Source organism: Rhinatrema bivittatum, chromosome 9 (genome assembly GCF_901001135.1).
Source record: "Rhinatrema bivittatum chromosome 9, aRhiBiv1.1, whole genome shotgun sequence".
Taxonomy (NCBI): domain Eukaryota; kingdom Metazoa; phylum Chordata; class Amphibia; order Gymnophiona; family Rhinatrematidae; genus Rhinatrema; species Rhinatrema bivittatum.
Window position 1 is genome coordinate 175,992,197 of NC_042623.1, and position 26,469 is coordinate 176,018,665.

The 26,469-nt window shown below is 42.2% G+C and overlaps 1 protein-coding gene across 3 annotated transcripts in view; it reads left to right on the forward strand.

Annotated features, from left to right (window-relative positions):
* The window catches only part of PLCH1 (phospholipase C eta 1), a 342,167-nt gene that overhangs the window by 25,907 nt on the left and 289,791 nt on the right, over positions 1-26,469 (forward strand). For all 3 annotated transcript variants that reach the window (XM_029616576.1, XM_029616579.1, XM_029616578.1), the window contains exon 2: positions 9,594-9,710. In XM_029616576.1, the coding sequence (XP_029472436.1) occupies positions 9,629-9,710 (82 nt within the window). In that variant the 5' untranslated portion in view covers positions 9,594-9,628. The remainder of the gene's footprint in view (positions 1-9,593; positions 9,711-26,469) is intronic.

The window sequence follows — 26,469 nt, forward strand, 5'->3', positions numbered from 1 at the left end:
ATTCTTCGTGCACGCTTTTGTTCATGGCACATGGAAAGGATGCTACATATCGTTTTATATCAACCTTCATCTGAAGCACCAATAGTGCTGGAAGATTTAATTCCAGGGTTCTGGTGATACCTGGGTGACCCACCAAATAGGAGTCATGGGCCCACTGAACAGCTTTCTGACATAAATGTTGAAGAACAACTGTCTTCTCTTGTGGAACGGTTACTGTGGCAGTGACCATGATCCTTGAAGGGTCTATGATATGTCATGGGAGCTTCAAGGAGCCTTCTGTGTTGAAGGAATATGAGAGGGCATCGGCCCATTGGTTTTTCTCTGCTGGAAGGTATCGCAGTTCAAGGTTAAACCAGTTGAAGAATAGCGATCAGCGGGCTTGCCAGGGGTTCAGTTACTATGCTTGTTCCGGGTTTTTATGATCCCGATGCTGGCACCGATAGCTCCGCGCTATTGACACAGACCCCCCGGGGTCAAGAGCTCCACGAGGCCCTCGACTGCCGCTGCGACCGGACCCGACCTCCCAGTGGCCCGCCCTCGTCCTGCCCAGCCGCCGACGTCAGTACCTGCGACCGGAGGGCCTATAGATTAAGGTCTGCGACGCCGGCGTTGCGCGCCGAAGGAGCATGACTAAGGGGCTTGCCCCTTGCCATGCCCCTTAGCGTTCCCCACATATAGATTAACTCAATCCGTGTTACTTCTTGCGATTTACCCCCCCCTCTATTACCATCTTTACCCCTCACCCCCTTCCTACTAAATCCCCTAAGTATCTTTGCCCCCTCTGTTCGCTTTTCATCCCCTTCAATGTGCATGGTAACCCTATTCCCATACTCAAACATAATTATCGACCACTCACATACACACCCATTACTGAACAGACAACTCATCCCAATCATGCTCACGCCTTTCACACAATTTCTAGGACTTACAATTCTGCGCATTAAACAACATAATGGCTAATCTATCACAAAAAAAACAACATACTACATGATATGCTACTCGACGATAAACCAGATTTTTGCGCTATAACCGAAACCTGACTGAAAGAAACTGATGCTGTCCTACTTAATCAATTGCCCAATGACATATATAACATCTACTCTATTCCAAGACCCAAAAAAAAGGGAGGTGGGCTACTGCTCGCCGCAAAAAAGGAATTACAACTAATCTCATACCCTGTGCAAATTGCCCCAAAATTTGAAATTGGGTTTTTTTAAATCCCCTCACCTGCAAAACTGTCTAGCTTATATACCCCCAGGCATTCTTGCAAAAAATCCATCTCCCATCATTGAATTTATCACACAAAATATTGAGATTGATACACCAGCTATCATTCTGGGTGATTTCAACATACATGTTGATTCTCTACCATCCTCACCCGCCTGTGAAACCTTTCTATCAGCCCTGAAAACTATGAGACACACGCAATCATTTCCAACCCTACTCATCAAGCCGGCCATACCCTAGACTTGATTTTCATTGACGACACCATCTCCGCAAATGACCCCACCTGCACCACTGTCCCATGGGCAGATCACCACCTTCTCCACACCCAAACTCCCGGAATGTAATACTATACAGGTTCGCAAATCATGCTCTATGGATGACCTCACTGATGCAATCAATAAAGAACTGCACAATCTTGACCTATCAGACATTAACACTGCAATTGTATCATGGAATTCACTCACCTAGAATATTGCCAATGAAATATGCCCTTTATGTACAAAAAAAATCAGCCACCACAATACATCACATAAACCATGGTATACGCCTGAACTAAAAATGTTAAAGCGCACCCTCAGAAAATTAGAGAGACTGGCGTAATGACCCCTCACTCGCACGACATAATACTTACAGAGCAACCTTACGCATATACCGTGAGAAAACCCTCAATACAAAAAAAAAACTACCATGCAAAAAGAATACATGATCTGCAATTTAATGCAAATGCTCTCTTTACGTATGTAGCACAAATGACTAAAATCAGCACCACTCCCACCTCTGACAAAAATGCCCATATCAAAAGTGAGGAATTAGCCAAATTCTTTCATGAGAAAATAGCTAAAATCATGGCACGTTTTCCAAGCTACAACCTCCCAACTAAAACCATCCCACAAGTCCCACATGCCACCTTCAATTCCTTTGAACCCACCACCTCCTTAGAAATCGAAAATACCATAAGAAAAATGAAACCTGCCACACACCCTAGTGACACCATACCCACAAAACATTTATTGTCTGTCCCAGAAACTATAGCATCCCCCATTGCTGAAATTATCAATTGCTCCCTAGCTTCTGGAGAAGTCCCCACTGCGCTTAAACAAGCCATCATCAAACCCATATTGAAAAAGCCCAAAGCCGATGCCTCCGACCTAACTAATTACCGACCCATTTCCAACCTACCTTTCTTGGCAAAAATTCTAGAAAAAAATTGTAAACACACAGCTCACGGATCACCTAGAAAAACATGAATTTCTTTCACCCTCACAATTTGGATTTCGTAGGCATCTGAGCACCGAAACTCTACTCATCTCTCTCACCAGCTCCATCCTCACTGGGTTTGACAAGGGTCAATCTTACTTACTAGCCATGCTTGACATATCTGCGGCTTTCGACACCATTAACCACAATATTCTCACTACCCGGCTTAGGGAAATCAGCATAGCTGATACCCCCCTACGCTGGTTTGAAGCCTACTTAAAAGTGCATCATGTAAATATGTAAAAATATTACCTCTCGAGTTATTGTTACTTCTCTTGTTCAATTTTCAGGCTCCCCCTAGAGCCTCCTGCCCTCGAGTTTGTACTGTTGTCCCTCTCCCACCCCTGTTCATTGTATTTTCCACCTACTGTTGAGATGTAAACCGATATGATGCGCATTCTAATGTCTGTATAGAAAAGCTGTTAAATAAATACCTGCAAGGACGTCAATATAAAGTCAACTTTGAAAACTATGAATCTCAACCATATAATATAAACCACGGAGTACCGCAAGGATCTGCCCTCTCCTCTACCCTCTTTAATATATACATCCTCCCCCTCTGTCACCTACTATCAGAACTTGGCCTCCTGTACTTCATCTATGCTGATGATGTACAAATCGTAATCCCCATCACCGACTCCCTTAACAATGCCCTCAAAACATGGGACGCAGCCCTCACAACTATTAGCACACTCCTTACAAGCATTAACTTAGCCATCAACCCTGATAAAACTGAAATTATGATCATCTCCCCCCAGAAAGGCAATACCATGGATTCGTCTGCTCACACACTATTCACCTCTTTCGCCTTTACACAAAATGTAAAAAATCTTGGAGTCACAATAGACAACCACCTTAACTTTAAAAAACACATTAACAATACTATAAAAGATGGTTATTTTAAATTGCATACCCTAAAACAACTAAAACCTCTGCTATATCAACATGATTTCCGCACCGTACTGCAATCCCTCATTTTTGCAAAAGTTGATTATTGTAACGCCCTCCTTCTAGGCCTCCCTAAAACCACCGTACCGCCTTTACAAATACTGCAAAATGCAGCAGCTCGCATATTCACCAACACTCGAAGGCCAGAACATATTACACCCATCGTCAAAGATTTGCACTGGCTCCCCATTGCACAAAGGATTATGTTCAAAACCTTATCTTTAATACATAAGACCCTACACACCATAAATATGATCTGGCTCAATAATGACCTACACTTCCACAAGCACTCCAGACCCCCCAGAACACAACATGCTGCTACACTACACACACCCTCTCACAAAGCCACCCTACTCGACATAACCAGAAAGAGTGCCATATCCATAGCTGGGCCTCTATGTTGGAACAACATGCCACCTGATCTCCATCAGGAATCATGCCCAACAAAATTTAAACAAAAACTCAAAACATGGCTATTCTTGCAAGCTTATACTTAAGTTATACACAATTATTTATCAGCAACTCTGTCTCCTACTAATCTTATAACAACACTTTTGTGTAACCTCTATATCTGTCCTCCCCTGTGCAGATATGCCCTCCTCCCCATTACATCTATCAATGCCCTCCCAGTGTATGATAAGTCATGTCTTTGCTCCCATAGTTTTTACATCTCTAGAGTTGTTCCCTCCCCCTTTAATGAGATGTTATTTCTGTAACCTATTCAATCTCATTCGTTTATTTCTCTCTTCGTCTGACGTGACTCGCTCTACCTTATTTAGATCTGTGATATATGATATTTGATAAGTGATATGTAAATAAATTTACCTACCTCTGCTGCCAATAATACCCCTTAACCTCGTTTAATAGAGTTTACATAGGTTGTCCCCGCAATTATATTCAACCATGTCTCCCATTGTGCTTTCAAGATAATCTTAAATTATTTATCTATTCTAATTGAATTAATTACCTAACTTGTTCTCTTAGTTATTTTCTAGTATGCTCTAATCTTCTTCTCTGTTCTTTTCCTTATTCCCTAAACTTAAAATATTATTTGTAAAGCATGGCCGCTAAATGCTATGTTTTATTTTAGCACTGTTGCAAAGTATTGTTGATTGTGAACTGATGTGATGTTACTAAACAAATGTCGGTATATTAAAACTACAAATAAATAAATAAATGATCTGTGCAAATGGTTACTGGTTGTCTGGCCACTTCTAATAGATGTTGCCATTTCTCTAAGGCTAGCTTCACTGCTAGCAGCTAGTGATCCTCAATTGAGTAGTTTCTCTCTCTGGGAGGAATCTTCTTGGAGAAATAGGAGCAGGTCATTAGGGTTCCATGATTGTTGTGCTGTAAGAGGACACTCCTACCCCGAGGGTAGAAGTATCTACCTCTAGTAGGGATGTGAATCTTTTTTCTGATGATTGAAAATATCGTACAATATTTTCAAAGTCAGAAATCGGGGGCTCCCCGAAACCAATAGGAAAACCCCACAAAATTGTTCGTGGGGTTCTCTTATCGTTTTGGGGGAGGGCGGTAAAAACGGCACACAGAAACAACCCCTAAACCCACCCCGACCCTTTAAAACAGATCCCTTAGCTTCCCCCCCCCAAAAAAAAAAAATAATTTTTTTTAAGGATGCTCCTACCATGTGACAGGGGCCAGCCAATGGCACGGATACCCTGTCACATGGTAAAGGCAAAGGGCCATCGGCACCATTTTTATTAGTGGCAGCCGATGGCCCGAGAGCGGGAGATCGCGCCCGGGACCCCCACTGGACCACCAGGTACTTAAAAAAAATTTTTTTTGGGGGGGGGTCGGGAGGGTGGGGGAAGCACGAAAAAAATTTCACAACGTGAGTTGGAACCGGAATCGGAACCGGGTCCGATTCACATCTCTAACCTCTAGTATCAATGGCTTAGAAGAGTCTGTGTGGTGCAGGCATGAGTCAAGGGTGAATTCTTTCTTGAGGTGGTTAAAAGCCTGAATAGAGCTGCTGTTCCAGTTCTTGGTATGTGAGCCCTTTTTGGTAAGAGCTGTAAGCAGAGAGTCCAACATAGAGTAGCCGTGAATGAGTTGTCTATAATAGTTTGAAAACCTGAGAAGGCACTGCAGCGTCTTGAGATGCATGGGATGGAGCCAATCCAGGATGGCTTTCTATTTCTCTAAGTCCATGTGTAGGCCTTGCCGGGAAATGATATAGCCAAGAAATGGGAGTTCTTCTGTTCGATGGTGCATTTTTCTAATTTTGCATAAAGTAGTGTTCTCTGAGCTTCTGGAAATCTTGCTTCACATGATCTCAATGTTCTTTTAATGACTTTGAAAAGACCAGGATATTGTCTAGATCAGTGGTTCTCAACCTTATTTCTGTCAGGACACACTTGATAGATGGTAGGGGTGTGCATTCGTTTACAACATATTGGCAATCCGCAATGTATATGCCATATTTGTTGTATTCGTGGGGATCACGAAACGTAGGGCGAACCCCCCACGAATACAACGTATCACTAACGAATAAACCCCCCCCAAGACTTGCCAAAAGTCCCTGGTGGTCCAGCGGGGGTCCTGGAGTGATCTGCACTCGGGCCGTCAGCTGCTGGTATTCAAAATGGCGCCGATAGCCTTTGCCCTTACTATGTCACAGGGGCTACTGGTGCCCTTGGTCAGCCCCTGTCACAATGGACGGCCGGTGCCATCTTGTGCTGAGATACAGGCTAGGGTTCATAAGATGTATGCTCTGGGCAAGATCACTGCATTTAAACAGCGGGTCCAGAGATTTGAGACAACGCGGGCACCGTATGCACTATGGATTTCACGAATGTCATCCTAGCCAAGAAATTTTCAAGGAATGTGGACTAAGTTACATTTAGTAGCGTTCATCAACCTGTTGACAGAGTCTATTTCATGAATGGGAGCAACTCAGATTAACCCAGAGGGGAGGGGGGGGGGGGAGGGTTAGGGAATGGAGTGCTTTAATAAGTGATAACTCAGTATCTGTTTCTTTTATTTTACTTTTTACATTGGACTATGTTTGCAGTATAGCATACTTTTACACTTTTATATATTTCTATAGAAAAGAAACCCGCAGACCAAGTAGTTCAAGTATCTGTTTATTATATGATTGTTCATCTTTCTCGAGTCAGTTAATATGATGTATACATTGTGGACGTTTTGAGCGTTTTTCACAAAGGCATTGTACTACAGTTGTTCATTATAATGTTATCAATAAAAAACTATTAATTAAAAAAAAAAAAAAAGAATAGTTTCCATGATTTTTCCTGGCACAGAAGTCAGGCTCGTCAGTCTATAGTTTCCCAGATCATCCCTGGAGCCCTTTTTAAATATTGGGGTTACATTGGCCAGCCTTCAATCTTCAGGTACAATGGATGATTTTAATGACAGGTTATAAATTACTAATAATACATCTGAAATTTCATTTTTGAGTTCTTTCAGAACTCTGAGGTGTATACTATCTGGTCCAGGCAATTTGCTACTCTTCAGTTTGTCAATCTGAGCTACTACATCTTCCAGTTTCACTGTAATTTGGTTTAGATCATCTGAATCATCATCCTTGAAAACTGTTTCAGGAATGGGTATCTCCTGAACATCCTCATTAGTAAACACTGAAGCAAAGAATTTTAGTTTTTCCACAATGGCTTTATCTTCCCTAAACATCCTCTTAACTCCTTTATCATCCAATGGTCCAACCAACTTCCTCACAGGCTTCCTGCTTCCGATATATTTTTAAAGTTTTTTTTATTATGAGTTTTTGCCTATACGGCCAGCTTATTTTCAAATTCTGTCTATTTAGTTGGTCATTCGGTGTAGCCATCATAATGGTTTACAAGATTCAAACAGAATATCGATAATTTAAACATAGTTGATCATTGCAAAAATAACAGTGGGAGGGATGGAGGGAAGGGGGAGAGGTCAGGGGGAAATATAATATATATAAATATAATAGCCTGTCTTATCTGTTTTATTTTTAACTTGCTAATACTTATGATTTATTCTATTTTCTTCAGATGGATCCTTCTTCCAATTTTTGAAGGAAGTTCTTTTGGCTAAAATAGCCTCTTTCATCTTGCCTTATAACCATGTGGCAGTCATTTGGCTTTCTTCCCACATTTTTAATGCATGGAATACATTTGAACTGGGCTTCTAAAATGGTATTTTTAAACAATGTCCATGCTTGTACATTCTTAACCTTTGTAGTTGCAACTGAAAGATGTAATAGGGTAGACTGACAAACTAAAGAATAGAAAATCACCTGTACTAGATGGTATACAATACATCACAGAATTCTGAAACAACTAAAAAATAAAATTGCAGTTCTATTACTAGCATTTTACACACTCTAGCCTATCACATTTAATATTATAATTATTTTTAAATAGTAAAGAAAAATATTTCTATCTTCGTTCCTTTTTTTTAATCTTTGTTCCTGTTTAAGTGCACTTGAGAATATATAAATGAGCCAGTGTGGAGATTTGGAGCATGGATAAGGCTTCTTGCCTATAGTTTGAGCCCACATCATGGTTGGAGCATGGTCAGGTTACTTATTTCACTCCATTCCAGATATTGATGTCAGAAGAGCAATTTTGCATAAAACCAGATAATGAGGGCTTTCTGTGCCAAATTAAGATTTGCATGCCCATAGGTACTGTATTTATGTGCCAGCTTTGGCAGCACAGCACTTGTGATGTTGGTTGTTGCACAGCTTCCCCCTTTTCTTCACCCATGCCCCCTCCCCTTCCTGCACAACAACATCCATCTCCCCCCCTCTCGCTGTCCCTCAGCTCTGGGCTTTCTGTGGCAAGGTTGTAATTTCATTGCTCTTCTCCCTTCCCCAAATCTATCCTTCAGCAGAGCACCTGCATGCTGTGAGATCTGGCTGCTGTGCTCTTTCTTTCAACTGCTTGGTTCCTTATGTCGGCACTTCTGCACCAGGGAACAGCAGCAGGAGCGTATGATCGGCTGATGGTGCGTCATGACGTCTATTTTTTTTATCATGTTGTATTGGCTTACAACAGGCACCCGATTACCTTGCCTTTGCCATCTCTTGGCTTGTTGTCTAGTGTGTGGAAAGGGCAACTTATCTGGTGTGGTGGCAGCCTCAGAATGTGGCACCCTAAGCAATTGCCAATGCTGAAATCTGAGCTTGCTGGTTATACATATTTTAACTTCTACTGCTGCTATTTAACACTTCTATAGCACTACTCCGACATGCACACCACTGTACAAAATACATAAGAGACAGTCCCCATTCAGTAGAGCTTACAAACTAATCAAGGCAAAAGACTTTGGTGCAGATTTTATAAAACTACGCACGCGCATACTTTTGTTCGCGCACCAGACGCAAACAAAAGTACGTCGGATTTCAAAAGATACGTGCGTAGCCACACATATCTGTTAAAATCTGGGGTCAGCGCGCGCAAGGCTGCCCAAAATCTGCAGCCTGCGTGTGCCGAGCCGCGCAGCCTGCCTCCGTTCCCTCCGAGGCCGCTCTGAAATCGGAGCGGCCTCGGAGGGAACTTTCCTTCCACCCCCCCCACCTTTGTTGCAAAAGTTACGCCTGCCCGAGGCAGGTGTAATGTGCGTGTGCTGGGCTGGCTGCCGGCGCGCCATGTTCCGGTCTGGGGGCTGGTCCGGAGGCCACGCCCACGATGATGCGCTGGCCCCGACACATCCCCCCAGGAAAGCCCTGGGACTTACGCGTGCCGGCAGCCTATGCAACATAGGCTCGGTGCGCCCGGGGGGGTTTGGGGTAGGTTTTCAGGGGTTACGCGCGTATCCCTTTGAAAATCTACCCCTTTGGGAATTTCATTTATTAAGACAATGGTTAAAAATTGAGGCTGTAAGCAGGACATTCTAACAATGTTGGAAAACATTGTCATATTTCAGAGCAAGGGCTGATCTTAAGAGTATATGCATGACTGCTTTGTTCAGTTTTTCTGAGATACATAGGGTGTCAATATTTTTATTTGCTGAACTTTATGCACATCTTTTGGCCAGAAATATTTCCAAATCTTAAATCTGAGTGAGCATTAGCATGTTGTATTTTCCAGCTTGATGCCATTTCTTCACTAAGGGCCCCAGACTGTTGAGAAATGTTCTTGACCTCATTAATCATATTCATGTCCTATTTTGTTTTGTCACAGGTGCTTCATCTTGGTGGTGAGCAGACACTCTTTCCATGATGAGTTACTGGAGCCTGGATAAGAGATGTTATCTACAGTACTGCAGACATTTTTTAGTAGACAACAATGCATTTCATGGTAAGAGAAAGTTTTTCTTCTTTTTACATTTTAAAGTATCAGTTCAATAAAGCTGGCAATGATGAAGTTCTCCCTGGTGGGTGTATTTTATCACAGAGAAGTAAAAATGTTTTTTTGTTAACATTATACACCCAGGGAGTAGTACTTCTACAGAACTAACACTAGTCATTTTTATTGAAGTGCTGGTTTAAGGTTTAAAAATGTAGCGAATGGCTTCTGCTTTCTAAATTAAATATTTAACATGTATTCTTAAATATCTGTAAAGAGATGTCTGGCAATAGTTTTTATAAATTGTATAGTAAAGCATAATTGATTATTTAAAGTGGATCTGGTTTTTTTTTTTTTTTTTTTTACTACCAAACTCAGATTTTAGACACTTTTAGAGTTTATTGCCTCGGTTAGCTCCCCTAACACCTGGGGCCTGTATATTGGGCAAGTGCTCTGGAGGGCGACCGTAATGCTCAGAGCTGCAACCGAACTGATTTGCTCGATGCTTTGGAAATGCACCCACGAGACCTCAGAGAGCGTGAAGATGGACAGCTAATTCATGGTCACCCTGCTTCTTTTGGTTTTAATAATGGTGGGGGCCCTGGACAAGGTGCTTAAAGATCTGGGAGTTGCCCCACCACTTAGAAAGTCATTTATCTCCTGGGGCACTTGTTTTGATACAGTTGGTGACATCAGCGTCCTCTCTCTTTATGTAGACAAACAGGCCATCACTACATTTATGGTGCCATCTTGTGGCAATGAGATGAGCTCTCTATTGGAGAAAGAACAGCTAATATACTGCCTGCTCTTTTTTTTTTTTAGGGGAGGTATATTGAGACGGCTGTCGTAACACATCTGGTGCTCTGGGTACAGGATAGGGAGGTAGAAATCTGGATGCAAGGGAGTTTTGGAGGGAAAGACATTGGTGAGTCAGAACTGAGTCCATGATACGCCTTAATTCCTGGCTTCTGGAACAAACAAGGCAGCAAGAGGGTGAAACAGAACAGTGTCTTCTCCCAGCTCTGTCATTTCCTCAGGGAGAGCTGGGCTTGAATCTGCTTTGTTAGTGGGCAGCTCCTGTGGGAATGTGGTTCAGGTTCTGTTGTCCTTGTCGACAGGGTAGTGTCCCTGGCAGTCTTCAGGAATCGAGACTTGAGGTTCAAGACTGAAGTAAGCAGTTTTATTAACGCATGCAAAGGAGCTTACCCTCAGGATGATTGCTCTCCTGCTTATTGCCCTGCCTGTATGGAGATTAAAAAACCTTTGACCTCCTTGGCAGCACTATCTGCAAAACCTGGGGTGAAAACATAAACAAAATTGAACTGGCAGGAAGTATTAACAGGTCTTGGTCAAGATAACTGGAATATGTGTCTTAAGGACTTTACAATGGTGGTGGTTTTAATATAGATAGCCAGGGCATACGCTTCCCTCTGCATTCGTCCTTTTATAAGGAACCAAACAATAAACACACAACAAAAGTGGAATCAAAAGGTCGCAGCTTTATTACATAAACAACCAAGGTGCCCGAGCCCACCAGGACCCATCTTAAGGAACTCCCAGTGAACATTCGCCACCAGCCAGCGAGATGATCACCACCAGACTTGCATGTTCCTGAACAGCATAAACTCCCACGACTCCTGCCACTGCCCAGCAAGGAGCTGTATGGAGACAGCTGCTCCCCAGCAGCTCCTGACTTGATCACCGTCAAGTCAGCAGACAATTCAGCATAACACGGAAAACCCCAAACAGGCTCGGGGAAACCCGCCACGCCCCCTTAGCTGGGACAAAACAAGAATAGCCCATATAACAATCAGAACCTAAGGGTAGGTGGGAGGGACGCGACCGCGACTGAGGCAGCGAAGTGAGTAATCTCTGCCCGCACCTCACAGCCCTAAACCTCCGACTCTTCCCATTACCCGACTGGCAAAACCCTCTGGGAGCCAATCAGCTCCCAGTACCCCATGGTTTAAATTTAAACCATGCAATGTCCCTATACTGACAGACTGGAAAAATCAGTCGCACCAAACCCCCCCCTTAACCTGTGGCTCGCTCGCGAAGTGACCCTGGCACCATATTACCCTGGGCCAGTGGACCCAAGGCCTACCTGCTCTCTCATCCCTAACTTTTTATGAACTACTTGTTTTCAGAGATAGCAAATTTTGCTTACCTGTAACAGGTCTCACTTACCCTTCCCTTTCACCTTCTATGTTGTTCTCCCTCAGTCGTTACTGTTATAAGGAATTGCTGGGGGTGTTACGTAGCCTGGGCACTACTGTGCATGAGTAGTGAAAAGTTTTTTTTTTTATGCCAAGTTCTGGAAGAATCTGTCCGGCACAAAGTGCAGTTGCGTGACCCCTGTGTGACTGGAGAACTGTTGTCTTCAGAGAGCACCTGTTTTATAGGAAAGCAATTTTGCTCACTCAGAAAGGTCTTTGATGACAGTACTGGTGTTTAACCCCTCCTGATGGCAGTCTTTTTCTAAGACTGCACCCCTCCTCCAATGAAGTACCAGATGCCTTTTTTGAACTCCACCTTGGCATAAAGAAGGGTCTTGCCAAGAAGAGGTATCTTCAACAAACAAAACTTTAATTTCTGAGGTTTCCAGCAGCCAGAAATGAGCAAAATTAACATTCACTGATTAAATCGGGGTTCACAGTCTCTGACTGCGCTGATTAGGGGCAACATCAACAAGAAGAAAACATTCTTCTTCCAAAAATAGCTGAGTTTTTAGTTCTCATATCCACATAGAATTCTTCCCATTGTTCCCTCAATACAGTTCATTCACTTTCCAAAAGGTGCCCACAAGATTACCATGGTCAGTACTGTTCCTGGGTTGCCTCTGGATACCTCCCAGGAGCACAGCAGTGGTTTATGAATCCTCCCATGCTTTGGCCTTTACTGGACTCTGTAGACCAGCTTACCCTTCTAGGAGGACCCTTAAATGAATATGTGAAATCACAATAACCCAACAGAAGAGGTTAAGTGACATCCCTTAACATTTACCATAAGATAATGCGCCTCAAATTTTAGTGACCAGGACCCGTTTCAGCATTCCCATCACAATGGGTTACATGATTTCAATAGGGGCACACGGACAGGCTTGCTGATGCATGTATTATAGTAGGCACTAATCATCTGGTACATTAGGATCTAATTTGATATTTGCTATTGTTTGATTTTGCCTTTTTTGTTGTTTGTCATTGTTTTTGGCAATTTTCTTGGCTCTTTCTTTGTGATTTTACATGATTTCTTGCCATATGCAAGCTGATTTGAAACTTCTTGGAGTTCTAGAAGTTAAAACTCTGCTGTTGTTTTGTTTTTTTTTGTTCTGCGACGGGATGTGGTTTGCTGCCTATGGATCTCGGCTCCCGAGGAGGATGGCTCATGTAACTCTCCTCAGATTGTCGGTCCAGTCAGAATTGTCACTTGGCTGCTGCTTCAGGTTTCACACAGCCCTCCTGTTCCCTGTCAGATTTTTCAGTTCATTTCTTTTATAACTCTGAGAGTTCGTGGTATGTTTTCCATCAGGTGGGCATCATTGCCCTTCAAGAACGGGCACAAATAATTTAAGTGCTGTGGTGCATTGGGAAAGCCTCAGTGGCCTGTTAAGTGCTTCAAGATTACTTCTGCACCTTGAGAGTGATCTAGAATACCAACTGTAAGACGTTTGGAGCAGGTAAGAACATGGTGCCATGTCACTCAGTAGCCATGGCTGTCCTGTCCCAACATTTCTTTCCATCTGTTCTTGAGGCAAAAAAAGGACTTCTGGGAGGCAAGTTTCACTGAATGGTATCTATTATTAAAAGTCTCATAGCTGCATTTAGGTTTTGCATTATTTTGTTGCACAACAGTGAAATCGGGCCATTGTGTTATAAACGTCACCAGTAGCGGTAGAAGGGGTAGTGTGGAGAGTTTGGTTTAGTTGGACTCTCCCTTGTAGGTTCTGCTGTAGTGCAGTAACTCAGAAGGGCAAGAAAGGGATTCCATGAAATAGGAACCGTTTTGCAATGGTTAGTGCTCTTTTGCCATTCCATTTGTTGTTAGATGGCAGACATCATATTGCGCTAAGAAGTCTGAAAATAACTGGGCCTTGAACTGTGGTCCATTGTCAGTTGCTAGTGTCTTGGGTGATCCGAATCAGGCAAAGAGGCTCTACTATTTCAGTCCAGTAAGAAAAGTAATCATTGACCACTATGTAGATTTTATTTTTAACTTCATAGATCAGCTGCCAAATTTTTCTGAGGCAGTTTTGACGTGAGAGGATCCTGGCATTGGCTAGGCCTGTGGATGATGCAGTGTTAAGAGAGAACACATTTTTTCTCTTTTTTTTTTTTTTTTTTAACCTAGCATCAAACAGTTTGTATCCCTTCCTGTATTTGATATGTCCTAAATGATCCTAAATGTGTTATCTCTGCCCTCAGTCTCTTGAACTGTGACATGGTTATAAAGTAAAATCCTATCTTGCAGACAGAGATGTCCTTTGGCTGAATGATCTTCTTTGCTATGTCCAGTTCCTCTTGCATTGGCTAGCAACTTCTCTATGTACTGTTGGACAGCCCAAAGCTCATTAGTTTGTCATTGTGATGGGGGCTGTAAGCTTCTGTTTCTTGGACACATGTTGAAACTTTATGGCTGTTTCTTGAGGGTCAGAATGTCATTCAGGATGCTGGGACAACATGTTTGCAACTAGCAAATGCTCCTCAGGCATGTATCTGCCACTGAGCTGAACTTCATCAATTGGATGAGTAATCTTTGACGTTGTAAAGACATCTTGCCCAGGTCTTTGCTGCTGATGAGGCTATCTAGAGGCTTGTGGTCCATCAATAGTCTGTAGTATTCTAACTTGCAAAGATTGACAGATATGGAAAAGGAAGCCCAAATACTTTCGTTTTCTAAATGTGTATCATTTCTCTCTGCCTCGCTAAGAGTGCAAGAATAGAATGCTACTGGCTTGAAAATTTTGTTGGTTTCCTGTAGCTGAATTCGTCTTTGTCTGCCATAGGTGCTGGTGTCGGTACTTGCTACTTTTGGCAGGTTAGGGATGAAGGACAACATGGGGGGCTTTGGATAACTATCTGCTTGCTGAGGGTGGTCCCTCAGCCATCCATCCATCCCCAGGTTTCAGGAGTGCATCCATGGGTTGAGCAAGTAAAGATATTGCTCCAAATTTAGCACCCCAAGGAAAAGTTTGAGCTGCTTAGAATTTTAAGAAGCTTCAATGTTCTGTATTTGCTTCCACCCTATAGGATTTCCATTTGAGATGCTCTGTTTCTTCCAGTTGTTAGTCTTGTTTCTTACTGTGGTCCCTAGACTAACGCATCGTCCATGCAGGTTGCTATGCCATCCTGGCCTTCAAGAAGTTTGCCAACAGCAATTGGGATTCCAAGTGTCAAATGCAAATATTGAAACCTATGCCAAACCTATGCCAAATAGCAGCGTGACATTCACTTTTTATTATTAAATTTGTGCTGTCTGAACAATTTCTCTTATTTATATACAGGACCATCACACCACCCACACTGAGGTTACTTATTATTTTTTCACCTTTCAGGATAACTAGGTCATGCATAATCATTTGTCCAAGAACAGTCTTTTTATAGATCTGTGCATAAGATGAAAAGCTGCGGTCATATTGATGAATAATCCAAATTAGATGGAATAACCAGTTCACAATCCATAGGTACCATAGATGATTTTAGTGATAGTTTACAAATTACTAATAGCAGGTCTGCAATTTAATTTTTCAGATCTTTCAGCACTCTGGGATGTTTACTATCTGGTCCAGTTGATTTTCTACTCTTGTCAATTTAACCTAGTACATCTTCCAGGTTCACTGAGATTTGTTTCAGTTAAGTAGAATCATCTCCTTTGAATATCATTTCTGGCATGCATATCTTACATCTTCCTAAGTGAAGACCAAAGCAAATAATTAATTTAGTCTCTCTGCTATGGCTTTGTCATCCCTAAGTGCTCCTTTAGCTCCGTGATCATCTAATGGTCCAAATGACGACCTCACAGACCTTTTACTTCAAATGTATCTGAAAAAGATTTTATGAGGTTTTCTTCCACAGCAAGTTTCTTCTCAAATTTTCTTTGCCTTCCGTATGAATGCTTTGCATCTGACTTGCCGATACTTATTCTATTTCCTGTTTTCTTCATTCAGATCCCTTTTTCCATGTCTTGAAAGATGTTCTTTTGGCCAATGTAGCCTCTCTCATCTCACCTTTTAACTATGCTGGATGCTGGTAGTTGTTTAGCTTTCCTTTAATCTCTTTTAGTGCATGGAATACATCTAGTCTGGGCTTCCAAGATGGTGTTTTTAAACATCCATGCCTGATATAGCTGCTCCTTTCAGTTTTTTCCTATTTTTCTCATTTTCTCATAGTTACCTTTATTAATGTTATATCCTGTTGCAGTAGATTTCTTTCATGTCCTCCTCCTAGTTAAGTCAAATTTGATCATGTTGTGATCACTCTTGCCAAATGGCTCCCATACAGTTACCTCTTGCACCAAATTCTGTGTTCCACTAAGGACTAGGACTAAGATGGTACAAGAACCAACAAGAGGGGAAACTAACTGCTCCATGAAGCAGTCATTTATTTCATCTAGGAATATTACTTCTCTAGCATGTCCTGATGTCACATTCACCCAGTCAATACTGAGGTAATTGAAATCGCCCATTATTACCATGCTGTTAGCTTCCCTAATTTCTTTTAGCATTCATTGTCGATCTGTTCATTCTGGCCAGGTGGATGGTAATACAGCAGTGTTTTATTCCCCATTTCACTTGAAATTTTTATCCATAAAGATTCAACATTGCATTTTGATTCCTGCAGAACATTTATCCTGTTTGACTCAATGCCCTCTTTAATATACAGTGCTGACCCTTCACCCATTTGATCTATCCTTTCATTTCGATGCAATTTGTACCCTGGTCCCAGTGTCCCATTGGCTATCCTCCTTCACCAGGTTTCTGAGATGCCAATTATATCTATCTATTCATCCAGTGCTATACACTCTAACTCTCCCATCTTATTTTTTAAACATCTGGCTTTTGTATATAGACATTTCAAAGGATGTATTTTGTTTGTATTAACAATCTGCTTATCACTTGACGGGGTTGATTTAAAATCTTTCTGCTGTCTACTCTAGGCACCTGGTTTTCTTTAGTATTTGTTGTAACCTCTCTATTGAGATGCCCTAATTTATCTGTTCTCTTAAGTATCCTTCAAAGCTGCATCATTCCAAACCATGTGCTTCTGAGTGACTGTCTGCTTTCCCCCATCATGTAGTTTAAAAGCTGCTCTATCTCCTTTTTAAAGGTTAGAGCCAGCTGCCTGGTTCCAGTCTGCTTAAGGTGGAGCCCATCCTTTAATCTTGCCAAAAGACTACCTGTGAAGTTTGAATTACTCTTAGTATATTCAAAGCTTTACTATCTATGCTTTCGTGCCTTTAAAATCTCCTGAGGGCTTTGAAAGCAGGGGCATCAGATGTTGGAATCTAAAGCATTTTTTATGAATGTTTTTGATGTACCTCATGGAATATGTTTGCACTGGTTCTTGGTATTAGTGTGTTTGAAGCTTTTTACACTCAATGCCTTGATCAACTCAGTGTGCTTATTTTTACATTTGTATTTTGTCTTTATCACACATTTCTCATTCATGGCTCCTTCCTGGCAGTATATCTTGTCTCTGTCATGTTCATGAGTACCATGCCCATTCCTTTTATAGCCTATGTTGATCTTAGTGCTTTGGAATGTATTTTTCAAGCAGTTTTCCTCACATGCTTTTTTGATGTTTTGCTTCAGTTCTATAACACGATATACTCAAAGTAACCTGAAAATGGAGGTATCTCTAATGTAGAAAAATGATATGGGAGCCATTACAAATTGGAGTGATAAAACCATATATGAATAATCAGGGCTGGTGCAAGGGGATTATGTGCCTTAGGCACCTTCTGCCTTGCGACCCAGACTCCTATCTCTCGGTTTTCTGGGCTATGAGCAGTGCGCGGCCCGCCAAATCTCCACTCCTCTGTGCTGCGGCCGCACATGGCTCGCACCCCACCTATTGGTCAGCACCCTAGGCCCAGGCCTAGCTCGCCTAGTGCTTCTGCCGGCCCTGTGAATAATCCTCCACAAAATGCTTATTTCATAAAGGGACCTTCGTATTACAGAGCCAAGTGGAACAAAAGCATTGTGACTTTGCCCAGTGGCGTGCATAAATCATTTTCTCCCACACTGTTATGCTTTATTGCAATTTATAATCATGGGTCTCCAAAACTTATATTTTTGAAAAATGTTTTTGCAAGTAAAATACTAGTAAATGATAGACATGGATTTTTGTGCACATTTACAATGGGCAGTTATCTTGTGAAAAAAAATGCTGGAAGATCTTTCAAAATCACCACAACATTTGTTAATTGCACCTGGTCCAGCACACACTGCATTTCATATTGTTTGTCAGAGGCCTAAATCATGCATTGAAAGCTTGCGGCTCCCAAGTTTAATACACAAGTTTAAGCCCTTGGTGGAGAATACAAAATGCAGTCTGTGTTAGGCCAGATGGGTTAAAGAATGTTGCGGAGATTTTGAAAGATTTTTCTGTGATTTTTTTTTTTTTCACATGATTAGTGGCCATTGTAAATTTGTACCAAAATCTATACATACTAGCAACTGATTATTTTACTTGCACAAAAAAAAAATTTCAAAAATATAAATTAGGAGACCTAGGATTATAAAACACAATAGAACATAACAGTGTGGGGGGCATGATTTATGCGTTCTATTGGGCAAAGTGACAATGTTTTTGTCCCACGTCGTTCTGTAATATGTAGGCCCTTTTATGAAATAAGCATTTTGTGGTGGGTTATTCTTATATGGTTTTATCACTCCTGTTCGTGGTGGTTCCCATATCATTTTTGCTTCAGTTCTATGCCATTGTTTATGCCTATTGATTCATCAGTGACCTATAAGATTAGTTAAGTTTCAAGGCCCTAGTAACCCAGTCACACAAGATAAAATATTTTCTTAAGAACCCTTCATTTGGGGAAGTTTAACTTCTGGACGTCCGCTAGTGCATGTTTTTTTGTTCTTTTATTTGGATTTGGTTTTAATTAATTGCTCCAAACTCAGCTCAAAGCAAATTACATAGTTATTTTCCTGTCCCAGGAGGTTTACAATGGAAGGGTCTTATGGCCTAAACTTTATCTCCAGAGCAGTGGCCTTCAAAGAGTTTGCTGAATCCCCTGTCCTAAATTACTTCATTGTCTTTTTTTTGTTTTTTCCAGCTGGAGCCAGTGGGACCATGGTTTTGAATGGCCAGGACCGTTATCAGCGCTGTCAGCTGCAGCACATCATGGGGCAGAAGGTGGGAGCTAGCTTTGGGTCCTACCTTGGGCTCTGTGCTGTGCTATGCTTCTGGCTGTGCTGGCCTGCCCATGCAGAACTGCAAGCTAAAGGTCAAGGTAGTAAGACTGCAAAGCTGCTAGGCAAGAGGAGGCGGAAGCGTGGCAAGGCGCTGCTGCAGCAGGAAGATGAGTGTCTGCCCTCCTGGGCCATTAGGAAGAAGTTGCAGCATCTTGGCCAGGCTCAAGTCAAATAGACAGTACTGCTGCTACTGCTAGGGGGGGGGCGTGGGGGGTGGAGTCCTTGTTCAGACTGAGGCCACTGGGAACTCGGCGTGGGTGAGGAGAGTAGGATTTGAGAGAGATTGCAAGGGGGTGGGGTGGGGGGGGTGTGTGGATTGAGATTTTCTTCCCTCACAGTCCCCAGCAGTGCCACTTTCAACTTGAATGAGACCAGTAGTGGCTCCGGGGGAAGGGAGAGGAGGTTGAGCATTGAGAAAGGGTGGGACTTAGAAGATGAACTATGAATGCTGTTTCTTCAGTTTCTGTAATCGATGGGATGTGGGAAGATTTTGATGTTCTGTCATTTTTGGGAAATGCGCAGCTTGGAATGCTTCTATTTTGTACAGTACAGGAGGAAATACATTCTGTTATTTCTCTGGTGTTGCACTGCAGGCAGAGTCTGACTTTTGGAAGTTTCCAATAGCTTTGATATCCATGTTTCTACATCTAATTTCTGGACACTCCTCTTGTATTTGATGAGGGTCTGATGTTTTGCATTTTGGACCAAGGTGAGATTTTCTGTTTGTATGTAGTTTGTGTCAGGATCTATAGCAGTCCAACTTGTTCTGGTTTTTAAAATCTGTACCTCTTAATAGGAGGGTATAAGGTAGTGCTTCTCACTTTGACTACCCCTTTCAAGAATTTTAGAAGTCTTGTGTAGGGTCACAAAAACATTTCTAATTTCACAGCAAACAATATGGCCCCTATTATGCTTGGTAGGTAAAGGAAAGGCAGAAGGGGATGTAAGCAAGTTTAGGGATGCAGGGACCTGTCTGCTACAGGACCAGTTGCCCTCCAACCTTACTTCATGATCCTAAGTCAGGAAAAAGATAACATATAATCTCCTCAGAAACAGACTTATTTATCAGATGTGGCAGGGTTTAGCATATAGAAAATAACAATTCTTGTGTCTAGCATCCTGGCCACTAAGTGTTATGGTTTTGAGGTGGAGTGGATTCTTGGGTACTGCGGTGATGGCCACTCCCATGGGGAAGAGCCCCATGAGGAACTGCAGTACTAGCCTAGACTCGAGACACACAAACACAAAGATTTGTCTTTTATTATACAGCTGGATGATACCACCAGAGGTGGCAGTAGTGAGGTGATCCAGTAGTAGCAGTCCAGGGACCCTCGGCAGAGGAGACCCATCTCACAATGGTAGATGTTAGCAGCACAAGATAGTATAGGGAGTTCTGGATGCAGGTTCCCAGTGCTGAGTTGTAGATGAGACAGACTGACAAAGGTTAGATTACTCACTAAGTTGGTAGCTGTAATGTTGTAGATACCAGCAGGCAGAAGTAGTTGGATTGCAAGCACCAAGGTAGGGAGAGCAGGCCCTCGAGGAGCGAGTACTTGGTATCCCAGATAGGCACCTGAAAGAAAGCAAAAGGCCCCCGAGGAGCGGGTACCCAGGTGAGATGAATAACCCCGAAGGGCAGAGAGAGCTTCCAGTGGCAGCACGGAAGTGACAGAGTAGCTTAGACCGGAGGCATATCTAATCCTTGCTAACTCGAATTGTTAGCAAACGAAGGGCAGGCTAAATACCCGGATGACGTGATGTCACTCGAGGGGGTTGCCCCCGAGGTTCCCACCATGACGTGGATAAAGAAGTGGATGGCATGCATGCATACACCCTAGGAGGTCCTCAGGAGAAACATGGCGGATAGCCTTGCCATAGCCGTTTTGGGGACACCAGAGAAAGCGGCAAGCAGACGTGGCGGTAGCCATCTTCCCAAGGCTAGCAGGGAGAGCATAGAAAGGTGAGGCATAGAGGTTGAAGCCATCTGAGACAGACGGACGCAACACTAAGCACCAGTTTTCCCTAAAGAAACTTCTTTATCATGGGTGGTTACACACATGCCATAAACCTTAGTCTGCTTAATATGGTAATACTTATGGCTGGAGGTCTGGAGAATGTAGGCAGGAGAGAGGCTTGCTTCCTGGGCTTGGTACTGGCAGAGTGGGCAGGCGGTTCTGGAAGAAAACTTGCTTCTGGTTCTAGTTTGTGCCAGGCTATGTGGGCTTGCTCTCATCCCTCACCATCTCAGACTCCATGTCATACTCCACACATGAGCAGGGCATCACATCTCTCTGGTCTTCTGGCCACACCTGATCTTCTCCCTCCTCGATAGCAGGCATGCTGATCTGCTTCTGGTCCCCCTTTCACTTGCAGGGGTCACTCTTAGGGTTTTTGCTCTTGCTTCTGGGTCTTGCTCACTTCTCCTTATTTGCCCCTGTCTTGTACTTTCCAACTGATAAATATGCATAAGCTCATGCATAATCACATGATGGGTGGAGGGTCTTTGGTACATTGCAGGTCTTTTCCCCCTCCCCATTTCTTTGGAGGGAGAACTGCCACATCTGTATGCCAAGCTGTTTGCCAGAGTGGTTTTCTCCGTCTCCGAATGCCCCCTCCCTTTCTTCCAAGGATTGGGGGTCTTTCTGATCACTGGATTCAGACTCCTGGCTTATGAGCTCTAGGTTTATTGACCTTCTGTCTGCTTTTTTATTTATCAGAAACAAGGATGGGCGTGCTGGTCTGCTTCTGGCCCCCCTTTTGCTTGCAGGGGTCGCTCTTAGGGTTTTCGCGCGCTTCTCCTTATTTGCCCCCCATCTTATACTTTCCAGCTCATAACTATGCATAAGCTCATGCATAATCACATGGTGGGTGGAAGGTTTTTGCCGCATTGCAGGTCTTTCAAAAGTATTTGAGTTTTAAATATTCCTTTGTTGTCTCTGACTAAATAAATGTTGGGGTTTAATGTATTGAACAGAGATTAATTTTGTGCACCACACATCCTTGTTTCTGATATTTATATGCATGTGCTGTTTACTCTGCATATTTGCTCTGCTTTTTTATTTAAACAGGCACTTACATTGAAGGAAACTTTATCAAGATGTGCCTGTTTGTATCAGGGTAAAAGTTTTTTTGTTTTTGTTTTCCTTTTTCCACTGAGCTGTGACAGTGCTTTTGGGGCCTGTCAGAACACTGGCCTGTACAATTCTTGGCTATGATGATTCATATTGCTGATTCAGTGGTAAAACATGAGATATCTCCCTACAGGAAGGTGATGTGTTCATTTACTGAATCTCCTACTTTGAATGTCACCACATGCCACTGCCCCATAGATAGATAGAAAAAGCCTTAGTAAACGAGGACCCAAATTTGTACCAGGAGCAGTGGAGGGTGATAAGTGGGATTTGAACCCTGATTTCCCTGGTTCTCGGGCCACTGCTCTAGGCACTAGGCTACTCCGCCCACTCCTCCCTTTAACTTTAGGTCATTTCTTTAGACCCTAACCTCTGCAGGGGGTTCATAAATAGATGCTTTAGTTTTAATTATATTTTTTGAAGTATTTAATATAACTTTTGTTTTATATACTGCGTTTTGCAAATAAATGCATCAGTGGTTTGCAACATTAAAAATTAGTCTCTATATTTAAAATAAAATCAATATCAAATGTAGTAACCCAACCCCAAAATCCCCATTCTTACTAGATTTGCTGTACTATAACATTTCACAGCTACTAGAGCTTTACATTGCAGTCAGTAGAATTAGAAAAGAAATATTTAATGCCAAAGAAGGGGTAACCACTACATTTTGCAAGACCATACAGACTAATGAACACAAGTATCAAGACTTATAGTTTGCTTCATCAAAGGTTTTCCTGGCTCATCTCAGTTCCTTATTCATAGCTGGCAGATCCTTAACTCTGGTAAACGTTCAAGGGTCTTCTGGATCAGAAAAACTATTTTCCACCAGTTCTTGGCCTGTTGCTCGGTTAACATTGCTTATATATTATTTCACTTATGAATTCTCTGATATCCAGGGTATCCATTGACTTGTAAGGGTTTTAGTCATCATGCACTTGTAATTCTTTGGAGAAAAGCCTCTTTCTGTACCCATTCCTGCTTTCTGCTCCCACCGCCTGTCATCTCAGTGTCCTTGTCAAAGGTGGGAGCCTCATCTTCAATAGCCATTCTCTACTGCACCATATTAACACAATTTCTACTGTTGCAGTGGCGTACACATCTGGCAACATCACGTCTCCTAGCATGAGCAATATTCAATGCCAACAGCATAGAATAATCCTTTGTTTTACATATCTTGCTGGAAACGGATGGGATTTTAACATTTTTATTTTTATTTTCTCCTGGGACCGAAACCACATTTAAAGATCTGTCAGTATGTTGCTTACAGCTTTGTTTTTAGTGTCACTGAATACGAGTCATGGGAGCTTGTCTGTATAGTGCTGCCTACAAGCAGTAGCTTCTTAAAGCTGTAGAGAACAAAATTGTGTGCAGAACAGAGCAGTATATCTTTATAGTGAAAAGATTTTATTAAACTTGGGTTTATTCAAGTGCAGTATGCATGCAGAGAATCACTAAGTAGATTATCAATAGATTACTGGAAAAATTGGAGACTGGCATTGTTACTGGCAAGAAGAATACCATTCACAGTCTTAGCCATTCTACAGATTTGCCATCTCAACAACTTGATGAAAACAAATGTCGACTTACAAAATGGTCTGTAATGATGCAAAACTGTTTCCTTACAAAATTAAAAAATGTATTTTATGAACATGTATATTCTATCAGTCCAAGGAACCTAGCTCTTGCTGGATCACAATTCTTAAAGCACATTAATACTACAAAATAATGACCTGGTTGCAAACAGCAGACTGGCATAAAACTGGAAACGGCCCCTTACCAACAACAAGTGACTTGACTTTCTGTGGTCCATTTGGGCAATTCCTCTCTGATAATCTTAGAGCTATTTGAAGCATGTGACTCCTAATTAAGCACTTCTCTACTTCCATGGACTCTTAAATAAGTAGAATGTGCACATATGGACCTCGGAAAATCCCCATGTAATTATGGAGGCACCACTATGTCCACAAAAGCTGCATGGGGTAGTGTGCTATGCTGTTTCAGCAGCAGGAATCGTTGGACACTCATGATAATGCAGTGAATGCTGATTTATTCTATTTCTTCAAGGCAAGGAACCTGATTTTCAGGAAACCTTTTTCCTGCAGGATGTTACGACCACATATGGCCACATGGTTCTTGATTTCCTCAATGAGCGTTTTCACGATAGGGCCATCTCAAAGCAATAAGGTTCCTTTGAATTTGGGTGGTCGTGGCCACTGTATTCTCCTGATCTGAATCCATGGGCTGGCTTTTTATGGGGATTCCTTAAAGATATTATGTAGAGGAATAACCCACATACGGTTGAAGAACTGAAGGAAGAAATTACAGCAGCTGTGCATAGTATCAGTAAAGAAACTTTCTTTAGTAATTACCAACATGAGTTGATGTCTGCAAACGATTTTGGATGCTGTGGGGAACACACACACTATTAACACATGAGTTAAATCTCTCAGAAACAATGCCGTAAGGAGCACAAGTTAAAGGTTCGTTTTGTGAAACTACCTGGGTAGTTTTTCCTTTCAAAGTTCACAACAAGGTACGTATGTTCTAAAATGTGCATATCCCTTGCAGACTATTCGTTCGTCCCCTCAGTACTACACACCATGCACTATATTTCCATCTCAAGGAGGATGCCCCTAGTTTCCAGTGAAACTGAGGAATTTTGTGCTTAATCCTTTTCCTTAAGTAGTGGCATTTTTATAAAAATGTTTGCTACTTTAAATATTTACCAAACTCTCCAGAAAGATTCTGACGTAAAAAAGAAAATTCACCCTATTTATTTTAATTTAGATGAAAAATTGTGAAACTTTTCAAATAAAAACAATGGTTTTTCAGTTCACACAAACTTGTGACTATTGCTTGCTGTTTGTGTCTGATAATTTTTGCACTAGGGGGCAGCATATGATCAAATGTATTAAGCTGTTCTCTTGCTATCAAAGTAGGTTTAAAAAGAATCATACAAACATATTAAACTTTATTTTAGAGGATAAAATAGCATTGAATTCTAAACTTAAAAAAAATATATATTGTGATTTTTGAGCTGTGTATGTGTGTGCCACTTTGAAATTGGAATGTGTCCTGAAAACTGGACATGTCTTTATTTAAAAGCACATTTCACATTCTGCAACAAAATGTCTTGCATGGTACCCCATAATGCCTGTATCTTCAGGAAAAAGCATCTAAAGCTCAAAGTAGCCCAACTTTAACATAGCTACTTAGGGATCCATACTTAGCCAAGTCAGCAGCTGTAGTGCAGAAGCAAAGCATGTCGAGCAGCACTGTCTGGGGTAGATTTTAAGAGATACGTGCACGCGTCCATGTGCGTGTGCTACCCGGTGTGCACACATGGACACGCGATTTTATAACATGCAGGCGCGCGCATGTTATAAAACCGGGGGTTGGCGCACGCAAGGGGGTGCACAATTGTGCACCTTGCGCGCACCGAGCCCGTGCCGAGCCATGCTGCCTTCCCCGTTCCCTCCCAGGGAACTTCCTTACCCCTACCTCCCCTGCCCTTTCCCCTACCTTTTTCTTGGTTTGTTTTTTTTCCTTGTTTTTAAAACTTACTTCAGCCCAGTTTTCAAACCAAGGCAAAGTGGAAAGCTGTGTTGAGGACAGTATGTTAAATAATTCGACAGAAACAGGGAAGCTGGGCTGGAGGCAATTCAAAAACTGAATCCAAAACTGAAGCAGGAAATGCAAGGAAAGAACATAGCAGTTAGTCTCTCTGAGCTGTTGAACCATCAAGATGCCACGGCGGCATCAGTAGCAGAAAGTAAATAGTCAGAGGCCAATCTGAGTCCTCTGAAAGCAGAGCTGCCTTGGTCAAGGCAATTGATGTTCAGGACTAGCTGTCTGGATAACTCATTGTGTAAGAGCTCTGCCTTGCAACACCACAGGTTGCTAGTTCATGCTCAAGTGTACTTGTCAGGCATGGAGTCATGGGCCACATTTCCCAAACATACCCTTTGCTGGTTAAGGATGGGAATAAGTCAGCTGTGGCTGTTCCTGCATGTTTGATGCCACTTTATCATGCTCTGGGCACACATGCCAGTATACAGCACGTTGTAATCCGAGGTTAATCTCTGGTTCTTTTTTAGGGTCGTCTTTGTCCTCTTCTCAGTGGTGTCGTGGTTCCAGCAGTAGCTGAACCCAAATTAAGAGCTTTGACTCACAATTTCTCCTTATTCTCAGGTATCCATTCAATTTAACC